General features: G+C 55.6%; 1 protein-coding gene across 1 annotated transcript in view; it reads left to right on the plus strand.

The window, feature by feature from the left end:
- Window positions 1-17628, plus strand: part of LOC115409656 (protein 4.1-like) — a 48321-nt gene that overhangs the window by 11135 nt on the left and 19558 nt on the right. The window contains exons 5-15 of the mRNA XM_030120916.1: window positions 6480-6522; window positions 6601-6676; window positions 8304-8522; window positions 8775-8862; window positions 10214-10366; window positions 10613-10710; window positions 10799-10974; window positions 11101-11351; window positions 11448-11525; window positions 12860-12904; window positions 15115-15177. Coding sequence (XP_029976776.1) covers window positions 6480-6522; window positions 6601-6676; window positions 8304-8522; window positions 8775-8862; window positions 10214-10366; window positions 10613-10710; window positions 10799-10974; window positions 11101-11351; window positions 11448-11525; window positions 12860-12904; window positions 15115-15177 — 1290 coding nt within the window. The remainder of the gene's footprint in view (window positions 1-6479; window positions 6523-6600; window positions 6677-8303; window positions 8523-8774; window positions 8863-10213; window positions 10367-10612; window positions 10711-10798; window positions 10975-11100; window positions 11352-11447; window positions 11526-12859; window positions 12905-15114; window positions 15178-17628) is intronic.

A 17628-nucleotide genomic window follows, 5' to 3' on the forward strand; every position in this document is an offset into this window, starting at 1 on the left:
CTGAGGGGAGCGGTGGTCTCTGAGGGAGTGGTGGTCTCTGAGGGGAGTGGTGGTCTCTGAGGGAGTGGTGGTCTCTGAGGGGAGTGGTGGTCTCTGAGGGAGCGGTGGTCTCAGAGGGAGTGGTGGTCTCTGAGGGGAGTGGTGGTCTTAGAGGGGAGTGGTGGTCTCTGAGGGGAGTGGTGGTCTCAGAGGGAGTGGTGGTCTCAGAGGGAGTGGTGGTCTCATAGGGAGTGGTGGTCTCAGAGGGAGTGGTGGTCTCAGAGGGAGTGGTGGTCTCAGAGGGAGTGGTGGTCTCTGAGGGGAGTGGTGGTCTCTGAGGGAGCGGTGGTCTCTGGTGGACCGGTGGTCTCTGAGGGAATGGTGGTCTCTGAGGGGAGTGGTGGTCTTAGAGGGGAGTGGTGGTCTCTGAGGGGAGTGGTGGTCTTAGAGGGGAGTGGTGGTCTCTGAGGGGAGTGGTGGTCTTAGAGGGGAGTGGTGGTCTCTGAGGGGAGTGGTGGTCTTAGAGGGGAGTGGTGGTCTCAGAGGGAGTGGTGGTCTCATAGGGAGTGGTGGTCTCAGAGGGAGTGGTGGTCTCAGAGGGAGTGGTGGTCTCAGAGGGAGTGGTGGTCTCTGAGGGGAGTGGTGGTCTCTGAGGGAGCGGTGGTCTCTGGTGGACCGGTGGTCTCTGAGGGAATGGTGGTCTCTGAGGGGAGTGGTGGTCTTAGAGGGGAGTGGTGGTCTCTGAGGGAGTGGTGGTCTCTGAGGGAGTGGTGGTCTCTGAGGGGAGTGGTGGTCTCTGAGGGAGCGGTGGTCTCTGGTGGACCGGTGGTCTCTGAGGGAGTGGTGGTCTCAGAGGGAGTGGTGGTCTCTGAGGGGAGTGGTGGTCTCTGAGGGGAGTGGTGGTCTCTGAGGGGAGTGGTGGTCTTAGAGGGGAGTGGTGGTCTCTGAGGGGAGTGGTGGTCTCAGAGGGAGTGGTGGTCTCAGAGGGAGTGGTGGTCTCTGAGGGGAGTGGTGGTCTCTGAGGGAGCGGTGGTCTCTGGTGGACCGGTGGTCTCTGAGGGAATGGTGGTCTCGGAGGGGAGTGGTGGTCTTAGAGGGGAGTGGTGGTCTCTGATGGGAGTGGTGGTCTCTGAGGGGAGTGGTGGTCTTAGAGGGGAGTGGTGGTCTCTGAGGGGAGTGGTGGTCTTAGAGGGGAGTGGTGGTCTCTGAGGGGAGTGGTGGTCTTAGAGGGGAGTGGTGGTCTCAGAGGGAGTGGTGGTCTCAGAGGGAGTGGTGGTCTCATAGGGAGTGGTGGTCTCTGAGGGGAGTGGTGGTCTCAGAGGGAGTGGTGGTCTCAGAGGGAGTGGTGGTCTCAGAGGGAGTGGTGGTCTCTGAGGGGAGTGGTGGTCTCAGAGGGAGTAGTGGTCTCATAGGGAGTGGTGGTCTCAGAGGGAGTGGTGGTCTCAGAGGGAGTGGTGGTCTCAGAGGGAGTGGTGGTCTCTGAGGGAGCGGTGGTCTCTGGTGGACCGGTGGTCTCTGAGGGAATGGTGGTCTCTGAGGGGAGTGGTGGTCTTAGAGGGGAGTGGTGGTCTCTGAGGGGAGTGGTGGTCTCTGAGGGGAGTGGTGGTCTTAGAGGGGAGTGGTGGTCTCTGAGGGGAGTGGTGGTCTTAGAGGGGAGTGGTGGTCTCTGAGGGGAGTGGTGGTCTTAGAGGGGAGTGGTGGTCTCAGAGGGAGTGGTGGTCTCTGAGGGAGCGGTGGTCTCTGAGGGAGCGGTGGTCTCAGAGGGAGTGGTGGTCTCTGAGGGGAGTGGTGGTCTCTGAGGGAGTGGTGGTCTCTGAGGGGAGCGGTGGTCTCTGAGGGAGCGGTGGTCTCAGAGGGAGTGGTGGTCTCTGAGGGGAGTGGTGGTCTCTGAGGGAGTGGTGGTCTCTGAGGGAGTGGTGGTCTCTGAGGGGAGCGGTGGTCTCTGAGGGAGTGGTGGTCTCTGAGGGGAGTGGTGGTCTCTGAGGGAGTGGTGGTCTCTGAGGGGAGTGGTGGTCTCTGAGGGAGCGGTGGTCTCAGAGGGAGTGGTGGTCTCTGAGGGGAGTGGTGGTCTTAGAGGGGAGTGGTGGTCTCTGAGGGGAGTGGTGGTCTCAGAGGGAGTGGTGGTCTCAGAGGGAGTGGTGGTCTCATAGGGAGTGGTGGTCTCAGAGGGAGTGGTGGTCTCAGAGGGAGTGGTGGTCTCTGAGGGGAGTGGTGGTCTCAGAGGGAGTGGTGGTCTCAGAGGGAGTGGTGGTCTCTGAGGGGAGTGGTGGTCTCTGAGGGAGCGGTGGTCTCTGGTGGACCGGTGGTCTCTGAGGGAATGGTGGTCTCTGAGGGGAGTGGTGGTCTTAGAGGGGAGTGGTGGTCTCTGAGGGGAGTGGTGGTCTTAGAGGGGAGTGGTGGTCTCTGAGGGGAGTGGTGGTCTTAGAGGGGAGTGGTGGTCTCTGAGGGGAGTGGTGGTCTTAGAGGGGAGTGGTGGTCTCAGAGGGAGTGGTGGTCTCAGAGGGAGTGGTGGTCTCAGAGGGAGTAGTGGTCTCATAGGGAGTGGTGGTCTCTGAGGGGAGTGGTGGTCTCAGAGGGAATGGTGGTCTCAGAGGGAGTGGTGGTCTCAGAGGGAGTGGTGGTCTCTGAGGGGAGTGGTGGTCTCAGAGGGAGTGGTGGTCTCTGAGGGGAGTGGTGGTCTCAGAGGGAGTGGTGGTCTCAGAGGGAGTGGTGGTCTCTGAGGGGAGTGGTGGTCTCTGAGGGAGCGGTGGTCTCTGGTGGACCGGTGGTCTCTGAGGGAATGGTGGTCTCTGAGGGGAGTGGTGGTCTTAGAGGGGAGTGGTGGTCTCTGAGGGAGTGGTGGTCTCTGAGGGAGTGGTGGTCTCTGAGGGGAGTGGTGGTCTCTGAGGGAGCGGTGGTCTCTGGTGGACCGGTGGTCTCTGAGGGAGTGGTGGTCTCAGAGGGAGTGGTGGTCTCTGAGGGGAGTGGTGGTCTCTGAGGGGAGTGGTGGTCTCTGAGGGGAGTGGTGGTCTTAGAGGGGAGTGGTGGTCTCTGAGGGGAGTGGTGGTCTCAGAGGGAGTGGTGGTCTCAGAGGGAGTGGTGGTCTCTGAGGGGAGTGGTGGTCTCTGAGGGAGCGGTGGTCTCTGGTGGACCGGTGGTCTCTGAGGGAATGGTGGTCTCGGAGGGGAGTGGTGGTCTTAGAGGGGAGTGGTGGTCTCTGAGGGGAGTGGTGGTCTCTGAGGGGAGTGGTGGTCTTAGAGGGGAGTGGTGGTCTCTGAGGGGAGTGGTGGTCTTAGAGGGGAGTGGTGGTCTCTGAGGGGAGTGGTGGTCTTAGAGGGGAGTGGTGGTCTCAGAGGGAGTGGTGGTCTCAGAGGGAGTAGTGGTCTCATAGGGAGTGGTGGTCTCTGAGGGGAGTGGTGGTCTCAGAGGGAGTGGTGGTCTCAGAGGGAGTGGTGGTCTCAGAGGGAGTGGTGGTCTCTGAGGGGAGTGGTGGTCTCAGAGGGAGTGGTGGTCTCAGAGGGAGTGGTGGTCTCTGAGGGGAGTGGTGGTCTCTGAGGGAGCGGTGGTCTCTGGTGGACCGGTGGTCTCTGAGGGAATGGTGGTCTCTGAGGGGAGTGGTGGTCTTAGAGGGGAGTGGTGGTCTCTGAGGGGAGTGGTGGTCTCTGAGGGGAGTGGTGGTCTTAGAGGGGAGTGGTGGTCTCTGAGGGGAGTGGTGGTCTTAGAGGGGAGTGGTGGTCTCTGAGGGGAGTGGTGGTCTTAGAGGGGAGTGGTGGTCTCAGAGGGAGTGGTGGTCTCAGAGGGAGTAGTGGTCTCATAGGGAGTGGTGGTCTCAGAGGGAGTGGTGGTCTCAGAGGGAGTGGTGGTCTCAGAGGGAGTAGTGGTCTCAGAGGGAGTGGTGGTCTCAGAGGGAGTGGTGGTCTCAGAGGGAGTAGTGGTCTCAGAGGGAGTGGTGGTCTTAGAGGGGAGTGGTGGTCTCAGAGGGAGTGGTGGTCTCAGAGGGAGTGGTGGTCTCAGAGGGAGTAGTGGTCTCAGAGGGAGTGGTGGTCTCAGAGGGAGTGGTGGTCTCTGAGGGGAGTGGTGGTCTCTGAGGGGAGTGGTGGTCTCTGAGGGAGTGGTGGTCTCTGAGGGGAGTGGTGGTCTCAGAGGGAGTGGTGGTCTCAGAGGGAGTGGTGGTCTCTGAGGGGAGTGGTGGTCTTAGAGGGGAGTGGTGGTCTCTGAGGGGAGTGGTGGTCTCAGAGGGAGTGGTGGTCTCAGAGGGAGTGGTGGTCTCATAGGGAGTGGTGGTCTCAGAGGGAGTGGTGGTCTCAGAGGGAGTGGTGGTCTCTGAGGGGAGTGGTGGTCTCAGAGGGAGTGGTGGTCTCAGAGGGAGTGGTGGTCTCTGAGGGGAGTGGTGGTCTCTGAGGGAGCGGTGGTCTCTGGTGGACCGGTGGTCTCTGAGGGAATGGTGGTCTCTGAGGGGAGTGGTGGTCTTAGAGGGGAGTGGTGGTCTCTGAGGGGAGTGGTGGTCTTAGAGGGGAGTGGTGGTCTCTGAGGGGAGTGGTGGTCTTAGAGGGGAGTGGTGGTCTCTGAGGGGAGTGGTGGTCTTAGAGGGGAGTGGTGGTCTCAGAGGGAGTGGTGGTCTCAGAGGGAGTGGTGGTCTCAGAGGGAGTAGTGGTCTCATAGGGAGTGGTGGTCTCTGAGGGGAGTGGTGGTCTCAGAGGGAATGGTGGTCTCAGAGGGAGTGGTGGTCTCAGAGGGAGTGGTGGTCTCTGAGGGGAGTGGTGGTCTCAGAGGGAGTGGTGGTCTCAGAGGGAGTGGTGGTCTCTGAGGGGAGTGGTGGTCTCAGAGGGAGTGGTGGTCTCAGAGGGAGTGGTGGTCTCTGAGGGGAGTGGTGGTCTCTGAGGGAGCGGTGGTCTCTGGTGGACCGGTGGTCTCTGAGGGAATGGTGGTCTCTGAGGGGAGTGGTGGTCTTAGAGGGGAGTGGTGGTCTCTGAGGGAGTGGTGGTCTCTGAGGGAGTGGTGGTCTCTGAGGGGAGTGGTGGTCTCTGAGGGAGCGGTGGTCTCTGGTGGACCGGTGGTCTCTGAGGGAGTGGTGGTCTCAGAGGGAGTGGTGGTCTCTGAGGGGAGTGGTGGTCTTAGAGGGGAGTGGTGGTCTCTGAGGGGAGTGGTGGTCTCAGAGGGAGTGGTGGTCTCAGAGGGAGTGGTGGTCTCTGAGGGGAGTGGTGGTCTCTGAGGGAGCGGTGGTCTCTGGTGGACCGGTGGTCTCTGAGGGAATGGTGGTCTCGGAGGGGAGTGGTGGTCTTAGAGGGGAGTGGTGGTCTCTGAGGGGAGTGGTGGTCTCTGAGGGGAGTGGTGGTCTTAGAGGGGAGTGGTGGTCTCTGAGGGGAGTGGTGGTCTTAGAGGGGAGTGGTGGTCTCTGAGGGGAGTGGTGGTCTTAGAGGGGAGTGGTGGTCTCAGAGGGAGTGGTGGTCTCAGAGGGAGTAGTGGTCTCATAGGGAGTGGTGGTCTCTGAGGGGAGTGGTGGTCTCAGAGGGAGTGGTGGTCTCAGAGGGAGTGGTGGTCTCTGAGGGGAGTGGTGGTCTCAGAGGGAGTGGTGGTCTCAGAGGGAGTGGTGGTCTCAGAGGGAGTGGTGGTCTCAGAGGGAGTGGTGGTCTCTGAGGGGAGTGGTGGTCTCTGAGGGAGCGGTGGTCTCTGGTGGACCGGTGGTCTCTGAGGGAATGGTGGTCTCTGAGGGGAGTGGTGGTCTTAGAGGGGAGTGGTGGTCTCTGAGGGGAGTGGTGGTCTCTGAGGGGAGTGGTGGTCTTAGAGGGGAGTGGTGGTCTCTGAGGGGAGTGGTGGTCTCTGAGGGAGTGGTGGTCTCTGAGGGGAGTGGTGGTCTCAGAGGGAGTGGTGGTCTCAGAGGGAGTGGTGGTCTCTGAGGGGAGTGGTGGTCTTAGAGGGGAGTGGTGGTCTCTGAGGGGAGTGGTGGTCTTAGAGGGGAGTGGTGGTCTCAGAGGGAGTGGTGGTCTCAGAGGGAGTAGTGGTCTCATAGGGAGTGGTGGTCTCAGAGGGAGTGGTGGTCTCAGAGGGAGTGGTGGTCTCAGAGGGAGTAGTGGTCTCAGAGGGAGTGGTGGTCTCAGAGGGAGTGGTGGTCTCAGAGGGAGTAGTGGTCTCAGAGGGAGTGGTGGTCTTAGAGGGGAGTGGTGGTCTCAGAGGGAGTGGTGGTCTCAGAGGGAGTGGTGGTCTCAGAGGGAGTAGTGGTCTCAGAGGGAGTGGTGGTCTCAGAGGGAGTGGTGGTCTCTGAGGGGAGTGGTGGTCTCTGAGGGGAGTGGTGGTCTCTGAGGGAGTGGTGGTCTCTGAGGGGAGTGGTGGTCTCAGAGGGAGTGGTGGTCTCAGAGGGAGTGGTGGTCTCAGAGGGAGTGGTGGTCTCTGAGTTGAGGGAAACCGACTGAGAAACTTTCACCATTTTCCTGATTCAGCGAACCATCTGGGTTCTTTGAAAAAGACAAACGTCTCAGTCCCTGACCGTGTCCTGTTTGTCCTCATGTGTTCTCGATGTCCAGACCTGGATGGACCTGACCAAGGAGATCCGCAGACAGGTTCAGGGTGGGTGTCTGTTCGCTCTCATCCTCCTCTCCTCCTCTCTTCTCTGTGCTCATCTCTTCCTCTCTTCTTGTCTTCAAGGCTCCACCTACAACTTCACCTTCAATGTGAAGTTCTACCCTCCGGACCCGGCGCAGCTGTCCGAGGACATCACCAGGTCCTGACCTCCTGTCCTCCTCTTCTGTCTTCAGTGTTTCAGTGGACAGACGAGCTTCAGATAACGCTGTTCAGCCACTGGATCATTTTGACCTGAGGTCTAAAGCCATCACCGTGTTCCACCTAAAGGTTCTGTCAGGTTTAGTTTTAGACCTCAGCTCGGAGCTCCAGGTCAGCAGCAGCCAGTCTGTCCAGTTTCCTTCATTTGGGTTTAGTCCTGGTCTCTTCCCAGAAGACTTTACACACTCAGCATGTCTCAGCTGACTTTACTGGATCTACTATGTTAAAATAGAACATTTAGACTTTTGACTTGGAGACAAGAGTTTTTCAAAGGGTCTGCAGTTCATTGACATATGGAGCCGCTATAGAGGAGCTGTAGAGCCAAGGATGAGAGACACACCTGGACACACACCTGGACACACACCTGGACACACACTTGGACTAGAGGTATATGAAATCAGTTTTATTTTTTCCCCAATTCCATTTTATTTTTTCCCAAATTCCGTTTTTTCCGTTTTAATATTTCTGAATTTGGTATTTTGTTTTTTATGCTCATTTTTACCATAGAAAAGGTGTCTGGTAAGTGGAAATGAATAAATGTCCACAATTTAATAGGATATAACAGTCCATTTAATGTTTAAAGTCCTGCAACAAAGAAATACTTTTCAATTAGTCGCATGTGTCTTTGCGAGTCCAGTCCACAGTACGTTAACAGTATTTACAAAAAAGCTTTTCCCCTGAGGCATAAAAGTCCGTGTACTCTTCTGCTCTGTATTTAGCGCTTAGCGTGGAGTTTCATAACTTTTGAATGTGTGAGAGGGGAGGGAGCAGCTCGCTTGGACATCGTATTGTTGCGTCGCGGCTGGAACGCGCGTTCACATTTGTTTTCAATTGTATTTTGACGCAAAATCGCGGAAAGCGTTTGGCGTTGTGAACGCAGCTTTAGCCTGTTAGCAGCGCTGTGGAAGTGACGTACACGTTGCAGCAGCTCGGGCGGCCCCCCCGGCATGTTTGCTTTGCACTATAAGGTTCCATTTTCTCCCGAAAACTGAATTTCAGACCAGATTAGGACGAATTCTGCAATATTCCACGTTTTATTCCAATTCCGTTTTTATTGGTCATTTCCGCGATTCCGTCCGCGATTCCGTTAACACGGATTTCATATGGCTCTAATTTGGACATACACATGGAGACAGACCTGGAGAAAGATCTGGACACACACCTGAACACACATCTGGACAGAGACCTGGAGACACAACTGGACAGAGACCTGGTGAGAGATCTGGAGACAGACCTTGACAGACACCTGGACACAGACCTGGACACAGACCCAGAGACAGACCTGGAGACAGATCTGGAGATACACCTTGAAAGAAACCTGAAGACAGACCTGGACAGAGACCTGGGGACAGATCTGGACCGACACCTGGATACAGACCTGGGGACAGACCTGGACAGAGACGTGGAGACAGTCCTCCTGGAGTTTGGAGACTCTGATGAGGCTGGATGTTTGAGTGACCGTCCGTCCATCAGTCCAGGGAGTCTGGAGACCCGGAGCCCTGCTGGAGTCCCGAGGTCCTGCAGCTCCAGACCGTTCTGTCCTCACAGTGTTCCGCTGTGTGTTCCAGGTACTACCTGTGTCTGCAGCTGAGGAAGGACATCCTGCAGGGCCGTCTCCCCTGCTCCTTCGTGACCCTGGCCCTGCTGGGGTCCTACGCCTTGCAGTCGGAGCTCGGGGAATACGACCCTGAAGTGCACGGCGGCGACTACGCCAAGGACATGAAGATGGCTCAGGGCCAAACCAAGGAGCTGGAGGACAAGATGATGGAGCTGCACCGCACATACAGGTCAGCCAAGGGACAACATGCAAACTCTCCCAGAAAGACAGCATGGAGATCAAATCCAGAATGTCCAGACTGTTCAGTCCATGAGGACGGAGTGAAACCAGTTCTGTGTCTGGACTGTCTGATGGTGTGAGAACTGTGTGGACTGAATGTTTCTGTGCTTCATGAGAAACAAGCTTCACTTCATCCTGAACCGCCGTGGATTCATCTGAGGACGGACGCCGGTGGTCTCTGTCTCTGTCCCCCTGCTGACAGGTCCATGCCTCCAGCCCAGGCCGACCTCATGTTCCTGGAGAACGCCAAGAAGCTGTCCATGTACGGAGTGGACCTCCACCAGGCCAAGGTGAGCCCCCCGCCACCACACACACACACACACACACACACACACACACACACACACACACACACACACACACACACACACACACACACACACACACACACACACACACACACACACACACGAGGAGAGTTCTCAGGACTCCTCATCAGAAATCAGGTCAATCTGTTGGAATCAGAGCAGGGATTTAAAGAACCAGAGCAGGAGAGCCTTCCTGAAGGCTCTGCTGCCCCCTTGTGGGCAGCGACCTGTGGTACAGCCTCAGAGGAACACTCAGTGTCTCCGGTCCGAGGAGAGGGTCAGGGTCAGGGTCAGGCTCTGGGAAGGTGTTTAAAGTCGGGGGGGCTGGCAGCTGAATGAATGAAGGTGTGACGCCACTCAGGCTGCTGGCTGGAAGCCATATGATACACATAAATAAAAAGTTCTGACAAAGTCACATTTTATTACATTTTTCCTCCATAAGGAGGTCGGTAGCAATTCACCATATGACAAGAACAGAGAACAAAAACACTTTCCAGCAGTCAATCACTGCCAGTTTAAGCGCTGTCCTAAGAATAGTCAGGTGGGTCTTTTGTCCAAAACTCAGAACATATGGAACAGCCAGTGGTAAACGGCAGACAGAAAAGCTGAATTGCCATGGCGACGACCATGGCCAAAAACTTTGAATGCCGGCAGCTCCCGCTGCTGTCTTCTGAGGAGACGGGTTCTACTAAGCTGCTAGCTGAGGCGACTTCAGCTTCAGCCGCCACAATGTTGTAGTTTTTACCTTTGCCATCCTCGGGAACATTCTCTGTGGAAAAAATGCGATATTCTCTTCTGCTTTTGTCTGCCATCGTTGTTGTTTGATTGCGAAGAAGCTGGTGAGGGAGGAGTCTCCTCAACACACAATTTAAATTTCATTTCTTTAAAAATAGATTTTTTTTCCACATTTCCCCACAGCTCTGTATAATTCCATTCCACACATACTCTATGTTTTCATATAATTATTTCTACATTTTTTCAAATTAAGTTTACAGTCGATGCTAATGTAAGGTGCTACAGCTTGCAGCTGCCACCAGGGGGGGCTGCAGCCCCGGCAGGACCCCCCTACCTGTGCTAGTGATCGGGGTTCTCAACCATGAAATCCCTCAGATATTCAACAGACAGAACAGAAGCTGCTCTGATCGGAATGACGACTCTGAGAAGAACTGAAGACGTTTGTTTTCAGGAAAACGTGAACACCTCCACCAGTCCTTTCACAATAAAAGCCTCTTTGGAGGCGTTGAGTTGTGAGAACTTTGGAGGTGTGGTGATGTTCTAGCTTTGGGTCCAGAACCTTCTGCAGCCTGTCCCCCTGCTGTGCCTGTCCCGCCAGGACCTGGACGGTGTGGACATCATGCTGGGAGTCTGCTCCAGTGGACTGATGGTCTACAAGGACAAGCTGAGGATCAACCGCTTCCCCTGGCCCAAAGTGCTCAAGGTGTCCTACAAGCGCAGCAGCTTCTTCATCAAGATCCGCCCGTCCGAGGTACGGCGCCGAACGTTCTCCGCTCAGGTCCCCGGTTCTCCATCAGGTTCTCCGTCAGGTTCTCCGTCAGGTTCTCCGTCAGGTTCTCCGTCAGGTTCTCCGTCAGGTTCTCCGTCAGGTTCTTCATCAGGTTCTCCGTCAGGTTCTCCATCAGGTTCTCCATCAGGTTCTCCGTCAGGTTCTCCGTCAGGTTCTCCATCAGGTTCTCTGTCAGGTTCTCCGTCAGGTTCTCCTCTGTGTCTGCAGGTGGAACAGTATGAAAGTGCCATCGGGTTCAAACTTCCAAATTACAAGGCAGCCAAGAAGTTGTGGAAAGTGTGTGTGGAACATCACACCTTCTTCAGGTGGGTCCAGAACAGGGTGTGTGATCCGGACTCTGAGTGTGTGTGAGATCCGGACTCTGAGTGTGTGCGTGTTTGTGTGTGTGTCCAGGCTGACCTCCACTGAGATGGCCACCACTCCCAGGAAGTTCCTGGCTCTGGGTTCTAAGTTCCGGTACAGCGGCCGGACCCAGGCCCAGACCCGGCAGGCCAGCTCCCTGATCGACCGGCCGGCGCCGCTGTTCCAGAGGTCGTCCAGCAAGAGGAACTCCCGCAGCCTGGACGGAGGTGGGCCCCCCACCCACACACACACACACACACACACACACACACACACGGGTTCTGGTTCTGGTTCTGGTTCCGTGGGGTTCTGAGGACGTCCTCCGTGGTTAACCGTCTCTCTTTCGCCCTCAGCCATGGCGTTGACCCCCGACAACCGGTCCAGCCGTCCGGTCAGCGCCCCCATCATGTCCCCGGTGTCCCCCGGGGAGGCCACGCCCTCGCCGCTGCTCGCCGGCCTGCACCGCCCCGACCGCCGCGACGGCCCCGCCCCCCGGGGCCGCCGCCCGGCCCACAGGAAGGCCGAGCCCAAGGCCGAGGGCCAGCCGGCGTCCCCGGCCTCCAGGAGCCACGGCGCCAAGGCGGAGCCGAGCCCGGACCTGAAGGTAGGCCCCGCCCCCCTCCCCGGCTCCGCCCCCATCTCCGGCCCCGCCCCCTCCGGTCTGGCTGCAGAGCCCGTCTTGAGTGTGTGTGTGCCGCAGACGGCGGCGTCGAGGAGAGAGCGGCGCCACTCGCCCTCCGGACCCGTCGCCAACGGGGAGAGGGACAGGAAGAGCCAGGTCTGTGCGCCCGCCCGCCTCGTGCATGCTCGCCGTGCACGTGAAGGCGGGAAGCGGCCGCGGCTTTCTGAACCGGGCTGGGCGATAAAAACCACCGCAACGCCGAGAGACCAGAGATCAGCGCAGCCTTTCAGTAACTCAGCACCAAAGCAGAGTAGATGTTAGTGCAGCAGCGTGGGGAACGTGGAATAGGACGGAGCAGTGGTTTCCCGTCCGGGGTGGATCACTGCCTGGATCAGTGAGTACCGGACGGCAGAGACAGCTCTATTTAGTGCTGCCACTTTTAGTCTCATTAATCACGATTAATGGCATCATTTGTGAACTTCTAATCAGGCTTGAAGAATCTAATCCTCATAATTCACCTGAAATGCACAGGGAGGGAAAACAACGACAGGAAAAAGAGTTTTATCTTCTTTTTCTTTTCTTTAGGCCAACTGTGATTAATCACAGTTATAAGAGATTAATCGCTGACAGCTGACATTGATTAATTGTGATGAATTGTGATTTAAACTGACAGCACTAGTGTGTCTTTGTTTTTCTATCAGCATATATATTTTTGTTTTGTTTTTTTTACAGAGAATTCGACTTTGAGACTCGCATCTTTTAATTAATTTCAATTAACATAACATAATTATATATTCTTATCAATTAATTGCTTGAACATTTAGCGCCCCACACTCCATCCTTTCCCAGGGAAACAGAGGGAGACCGTTAACTCAGGCCCTGTGGCTTTGCTGCCAAAAAACAAACAAGGAAAAAGCAATAGAGGAAACGTGAACTTATTTAACACAGTAGTGCGTGTCATGGTTCACACAGATGTATTTACTCCTCCACTCTCCTCTCATGAACTGATGAGCTGCTTCTTTTCGTATTCATGGAACTTACCAATCGTCCTGTGAGACATCTTTTTCACATGCAGCAACCTTCCCGAGCGCGGCCGTCGGCAGTGACCGAGGCTTGTTACAGAGGAGAAGCGATGCTGCAGCCCAGCGCTGACCACCCCGACCCTTTTCACAAAGCAGGAGGAAAGAAAGCGAGCATCGACATTCCCATTAATCTGCACTGATAGTGTTTTTCATTTTATTTTGAAAGGCTTCGTACCGCTTTAGTCTTGGTGAGACTCATTTCTGCCATGTTTGATGGAGCGAACACATGGAATTTAAAATGCGGATTTAAATGTGGATCGCCCAGCCCTGGTTCTGAGTGGAGAACCGTCAGCATGCCGCAGAAGGTGGAGGTTCCTCCTCTGGAGGTGCCTTCCTGTGTGAGCCGTTAGCCTGTCTCTGACCCCTGACCCCTGACCCCTGACCCTGTGTTTCCTGTGACCGGAGCAGCACGCTCTGCCGGACAGAAAGGCCGACGTGGTTCGAGTGAGGAAGGTTAGCCTGCGTCGGCGCCGCCTCGCATCCTGCACGCCTCCTCAGCTTCTTGGCCGGCGCGCCATGTTTCACCGCTCCGCCCTCATCTCTCACCGTGCACGTGTCCTGTCAGCCACCACTGCGCCGTGCACGCTTCGATTCCGCCTGTCACTGCTCAGACGCACAAAAACACCGGCTCTGCTAACGCTAAGACTCATCCTGCTGCTAAAACACATAAACACACCTCCTCTGCTCATGCTAATATTAGTCTGACGCTAATGCTAATACTGCTGGGACATCCCAAACACCTCTTCTGCTAATGCTAAGACTCATTCTGCTGCTAATGCTGCGGCCAAAATGCATAATTACTTATTCCACTCTTGCTAAGTCTCATTCTAATGCTAATTCCAGAGCTAGTAATGACCAGTTTTACTATAATAGCAATAATAGTCTCTACTGACACTAGTGCTCCTCCTGGTGGACACAGCTCATCCGCCTGCTGGTGATAATAGTAATGACAATAATAGTAATAAATAACATGAATACTCTCATTTATTCTGCTGCTACTCCTTATATTACTAACGTCACTAACATTACCATGACCAGTACTACCAGTACTACTAACACTGATAAAACCAATCTCACCACAGCTAGCAGTCCTGCTCAAAGGCCAGTGCTGCCATTCCTAGGATCACACAACTAACTAACTAACTAACTAACTAACTAACTAACTAACTAACTAACTAACGGAGTGCTGTCTTGAAACGATGCCTGCGGTGTTCTGTTGCTCAGGGTCAAATAAATGTGATAAAGTTAATTTTGAAGTGATGAATAATGAAAAGAGGGAGGACCTGGTTAGACCTGGTTCTGGTCCTAACCTGCTAGTCTCGGTACTAGTGATGGTTAAACAGCTTTCTTTAGCATCAGACTCCTCAGGTTTCTCACACGGAATCAGCTGTTGACATTTAGGACACCAAGTGACCTTTTCAGGACGGGGATTCTCATGAGATCAGTCTAAACTTGACTAACACACTAACTGACCCAGACTGATCCAGACCGACCCGGACTGACCCAGACTGACCCAGACTGGCCCAGACCGACCCAGACTGACCCGGACTGACCCAGACTGACCCAGACCGACCCGGACTGACTCAGACTGACCCAGACCGACCCGGACTGACCCAGACTGACCCAGACTGGCCCAGACCGATCCAGACTGACCCAGACTGACTCAGACTGACCCAGACTGACCCAGACTGACTCAGACTGACCCAGACCGATCCAGACTGACCCAGACTGACCCAGACTGACCCAGACCGATCCAGACTGACCCAGACTGACTCAGACTGACCCAGACCGATCCAGACTGACCCAGACTGACTCAGACTGACCCAGACCGATCCAGACTGACCCAGACTGACTCAGACTGACCCAGACTGACCCAGACTGACTCAGACTGACCCAGACCGATCCAGACTGACCCAGACCGATCCAGACTGACCCAGACTGACTCAGACTGATCCAGACTGATCCAGACTGATCCAGACTGACCCAGACTGACCCAGACTGACCCGGACTGACCCAGACTGACCCTCACTCATCTGCTGATGCAGCCTTGCATGTGGCGTCAAGTCAAGGGGTCCAGGTCAACACACTGCAACACACTGCAGCACCAACACACTGCAGCACCAACACACTGCAGCACACTGGAACACACTGGAACACACTGGAACACACTGCAGCACCAACACACTGCAACTGTTTGAAGTCTGACCTTCATAGTCACAAATCTGACGACACGAACTTTAGACGGAAACAACATTTATTGTTGTTTGTTTTCAAAAGGCCACATGTCCCAGGTCAGTGCGCCGTGCTGTGTCACTCTGCGGTGCTGCTGGATGCTTATCAGTCCACAAGCTCACAGCCTGCAGACCTTCCTTTGAGCTCGTCTCCTCGTCTTCCTCAAACTGGATTCCTCTGAGCTGTTTTGATGAAGGCGTGCAGTGGGTTGACCTGTCCCCCGTCGGTGTGTCTGCTGCGTGCAGGCCTGGGTGTGACGTCCTCCGGGTGTGTCCGACGCTTCACCTCGGAGACGTGAAGGAAACGACTGTCACCGCCTTGTTTCTGCCAGCGCCTCTCCCCGCTGTCTGATCAGTTTCATCTTCTCTGAAATGTCTGAATCAACTCTGCTTTTTCACACTCAGCTCTTCCCTTCTCCTCACTTTCCACAGAAGAGAGCTAAGAAACTTGAGGGTGAAACTATTTATATCAGACATAGCAATTTAATGTTGGAGGTTTGTATCTGTTGAGCTTGTTTGCATCATATTTTCTGCCTGCATGAACATTCCGTTCGGCTCTCAGTGCACATCGGTGTCTTTCTCTCTGTTCTCTGCTTGGTTTTAGCTCAGCACTAAAGGGTTTGCATGCACCCTTTTCCTCTCTGATTCTCATGCAAGTAGATTTCATTTGTTTTTTTTTTCATGAACTCTCATGACAGACATTCATGTGAGGAGCCATACATGATTGGGGAACTTTTTCAACATCAGTGTTTGCAGCATGAATTGTCTGATCTGCAGGTCACACACATCCACACACACACGACACATGAGCCACCAACAAAACAACCAGTTCCCCAGTCATGTATGTTCTGAGACGCTCCGCCCTGTGTGTGTGTGTGTGTGTGTGTGTGTGTGTGTGTGTGTGTGTGTGTGTGTGTGTGTGACCGTGAACTCCTCCAGTCTGTCGTCACGGCGCCGTTTGAAGCCTCAGAGCTTCACAGAAGAAGCGACTAATTCTTCACACGGCGTCCATAGAGAGAGGACGCCCTGAAGCTCTTGCAGTGCCGTGCACGTCTGCAGGAGTTCTTCTCGGGCCCCGTCTTCCCCTGCTGTTAACGCCAGTCTCCGGTGATCCGAGCACAGTGAGGAATCCTGAACACCAGGGACCAGTGGGCCTTCACTTCGCCCAGGTGGTCTGGGCCGCTTCCCGAGGCGGTCCGTCACGCATACGATGGAAAAGGTTTGATAGTGGGAACAGGAGCGGCGGAGCCAGGAAATAGGTAACGTCAAAGTTTACCAGCGGCGTGTAACACCTCGACTTCACCATGTGGAACATTTGGAACCGTCCAAAAGTCCAGTAGCTGTTCTTAGATCACCAGGATTAAAGCAAAACAGACCGACTGACATCACAGCTGCTCGCCGCGCCCTTTGACCTCTTGGCAAAGCAAAGTTAAGGGGTGAGTGGGTCCCGACCCGAAGCGGTGTAGACGGTACTGCGTCTGGCCTCGATGTGCTCGGATCACCAGGAACCTGCTTTAACGCCCGGTGGAAACGGCCCGGATGTCTGCGGTTCCACGTAGGTCCTGTCAGAACCCTCATCCTCTCGTTCCATCCGTCCGTCCCCTCAGCTCGTCCTCCCGCTGACGTTCCTCACAGCTTCTCCTCCGTCCGCCGGCTGACATGTTTCAAACACTCTTCATCTGCTTGAAGTTTGGTCATTTCTGGATCAGCCAGTACCGAAAGCAGCCCAGTCTCTCTGGACCTCCAGCAGCGCGGTTCCAGTCCAGGTCCATGTGTTCTGGTTCTGTTCTGGAAGGTTCTCCCCTTTGTGAAGACCACGGACAGTCTGGAGGCAGAGGTTTCAGGGGGGACCCGGGACGGTCCTGTCCTGAGCCTTTAGGGCTGGACTGTATTTCAGAGACTCAGAGACTCTCAGGGACTCTGTGGACCCGGTCCTGCTCAGGTCGAAGAACCTCGGTTCTGTGTAGAGGTGGACGCAGCACAGAGGGACACAGGGACATGGAAGAAGTCCAGTTCTCGGCTTCTCCCTCTTCTGGAACTTTCTGCAGTTTTTGACATTTAGGCAGAGTGAGATTGTGGGACAGTGTCCTGACTGTCCTGACTCCGTACTGTCTCCGTCCTGACACCGTCCTGACTGTCCTGACTCCGTCCTGACTGTCCTGACTCTGCACTGTCTCCATCCTGACGCCACCCTGACTTTGTCCAGAATCCGTTCTGACCGTCCTGTCTCCGTCCTGACGCTGTCCTGACCGTCCTGATGCCGTCCTGACCGTCCTGACCGTCCTCATGCTTTCCTGACTGTCCAGTTTCCGTCCTGACGCCATCCAGACCATCCTGTCTCCGTCCTGACCATCCTGACTGTCCTGTCTCTGTCCTGTCTCCTTCCTGTCTCCGTTCTGACTGTCCTGTTTACGTCGACGCCGTCCAGACCATCCTGTCCCCGCCCTGACTGTCCTGACCGTCCTGACTGTCCTGTCTCCATCCTGTCTCCGTCCTGACCGCCCTGACTGTCCTGACTGTCCTATCTCTGTCCTGTCTCCGTCCTGACCGTCCTGACTGTCCTGACTGTCCTGTCTCCATCCTGTCTCCGTCCTGACCGTCCTGACCGTCCTGACCGTCCTGACTGTCCTGACTGTCCTGTCTCCATCCTGTCTCCGTCCTGACCGTCCTGACCGTCCTGACCGTCCTGACCGTCCTGACTGTCCTGACACCGTCCTGACTGTCCTGACTCCATCCTGACGCCACCCTGACTTTGTCCAGAATCCGTTCTGACCGTCCTGTCTCCGTCCTGACGCTGTCCTGACCGTCCTGACCGTCCTCATGCTTTCCTGACTGTCCTGTTTCCGTCCTGACGCCATCCAGACCATCTTGTCTCCGTCCTGACCATCCTGACTGTCCTGTCTCTGTCCTGTCTCCTTCCTGTCTCCGTCCTGACTGTCCTGACTG

This window comes from Salarias fasciatus, chromosome 22 (assembly GCF_902148845.1).
Source record: "Salarias fasciatus chromosome 22, fSalaFa1.1, whole genome shotgun sequence".
NCBI lineage: Eukaryota > Metazoa > Chordata > Actinopteri > Blenniiformes > Blenniidae > Salarias > Salarias fasciatus.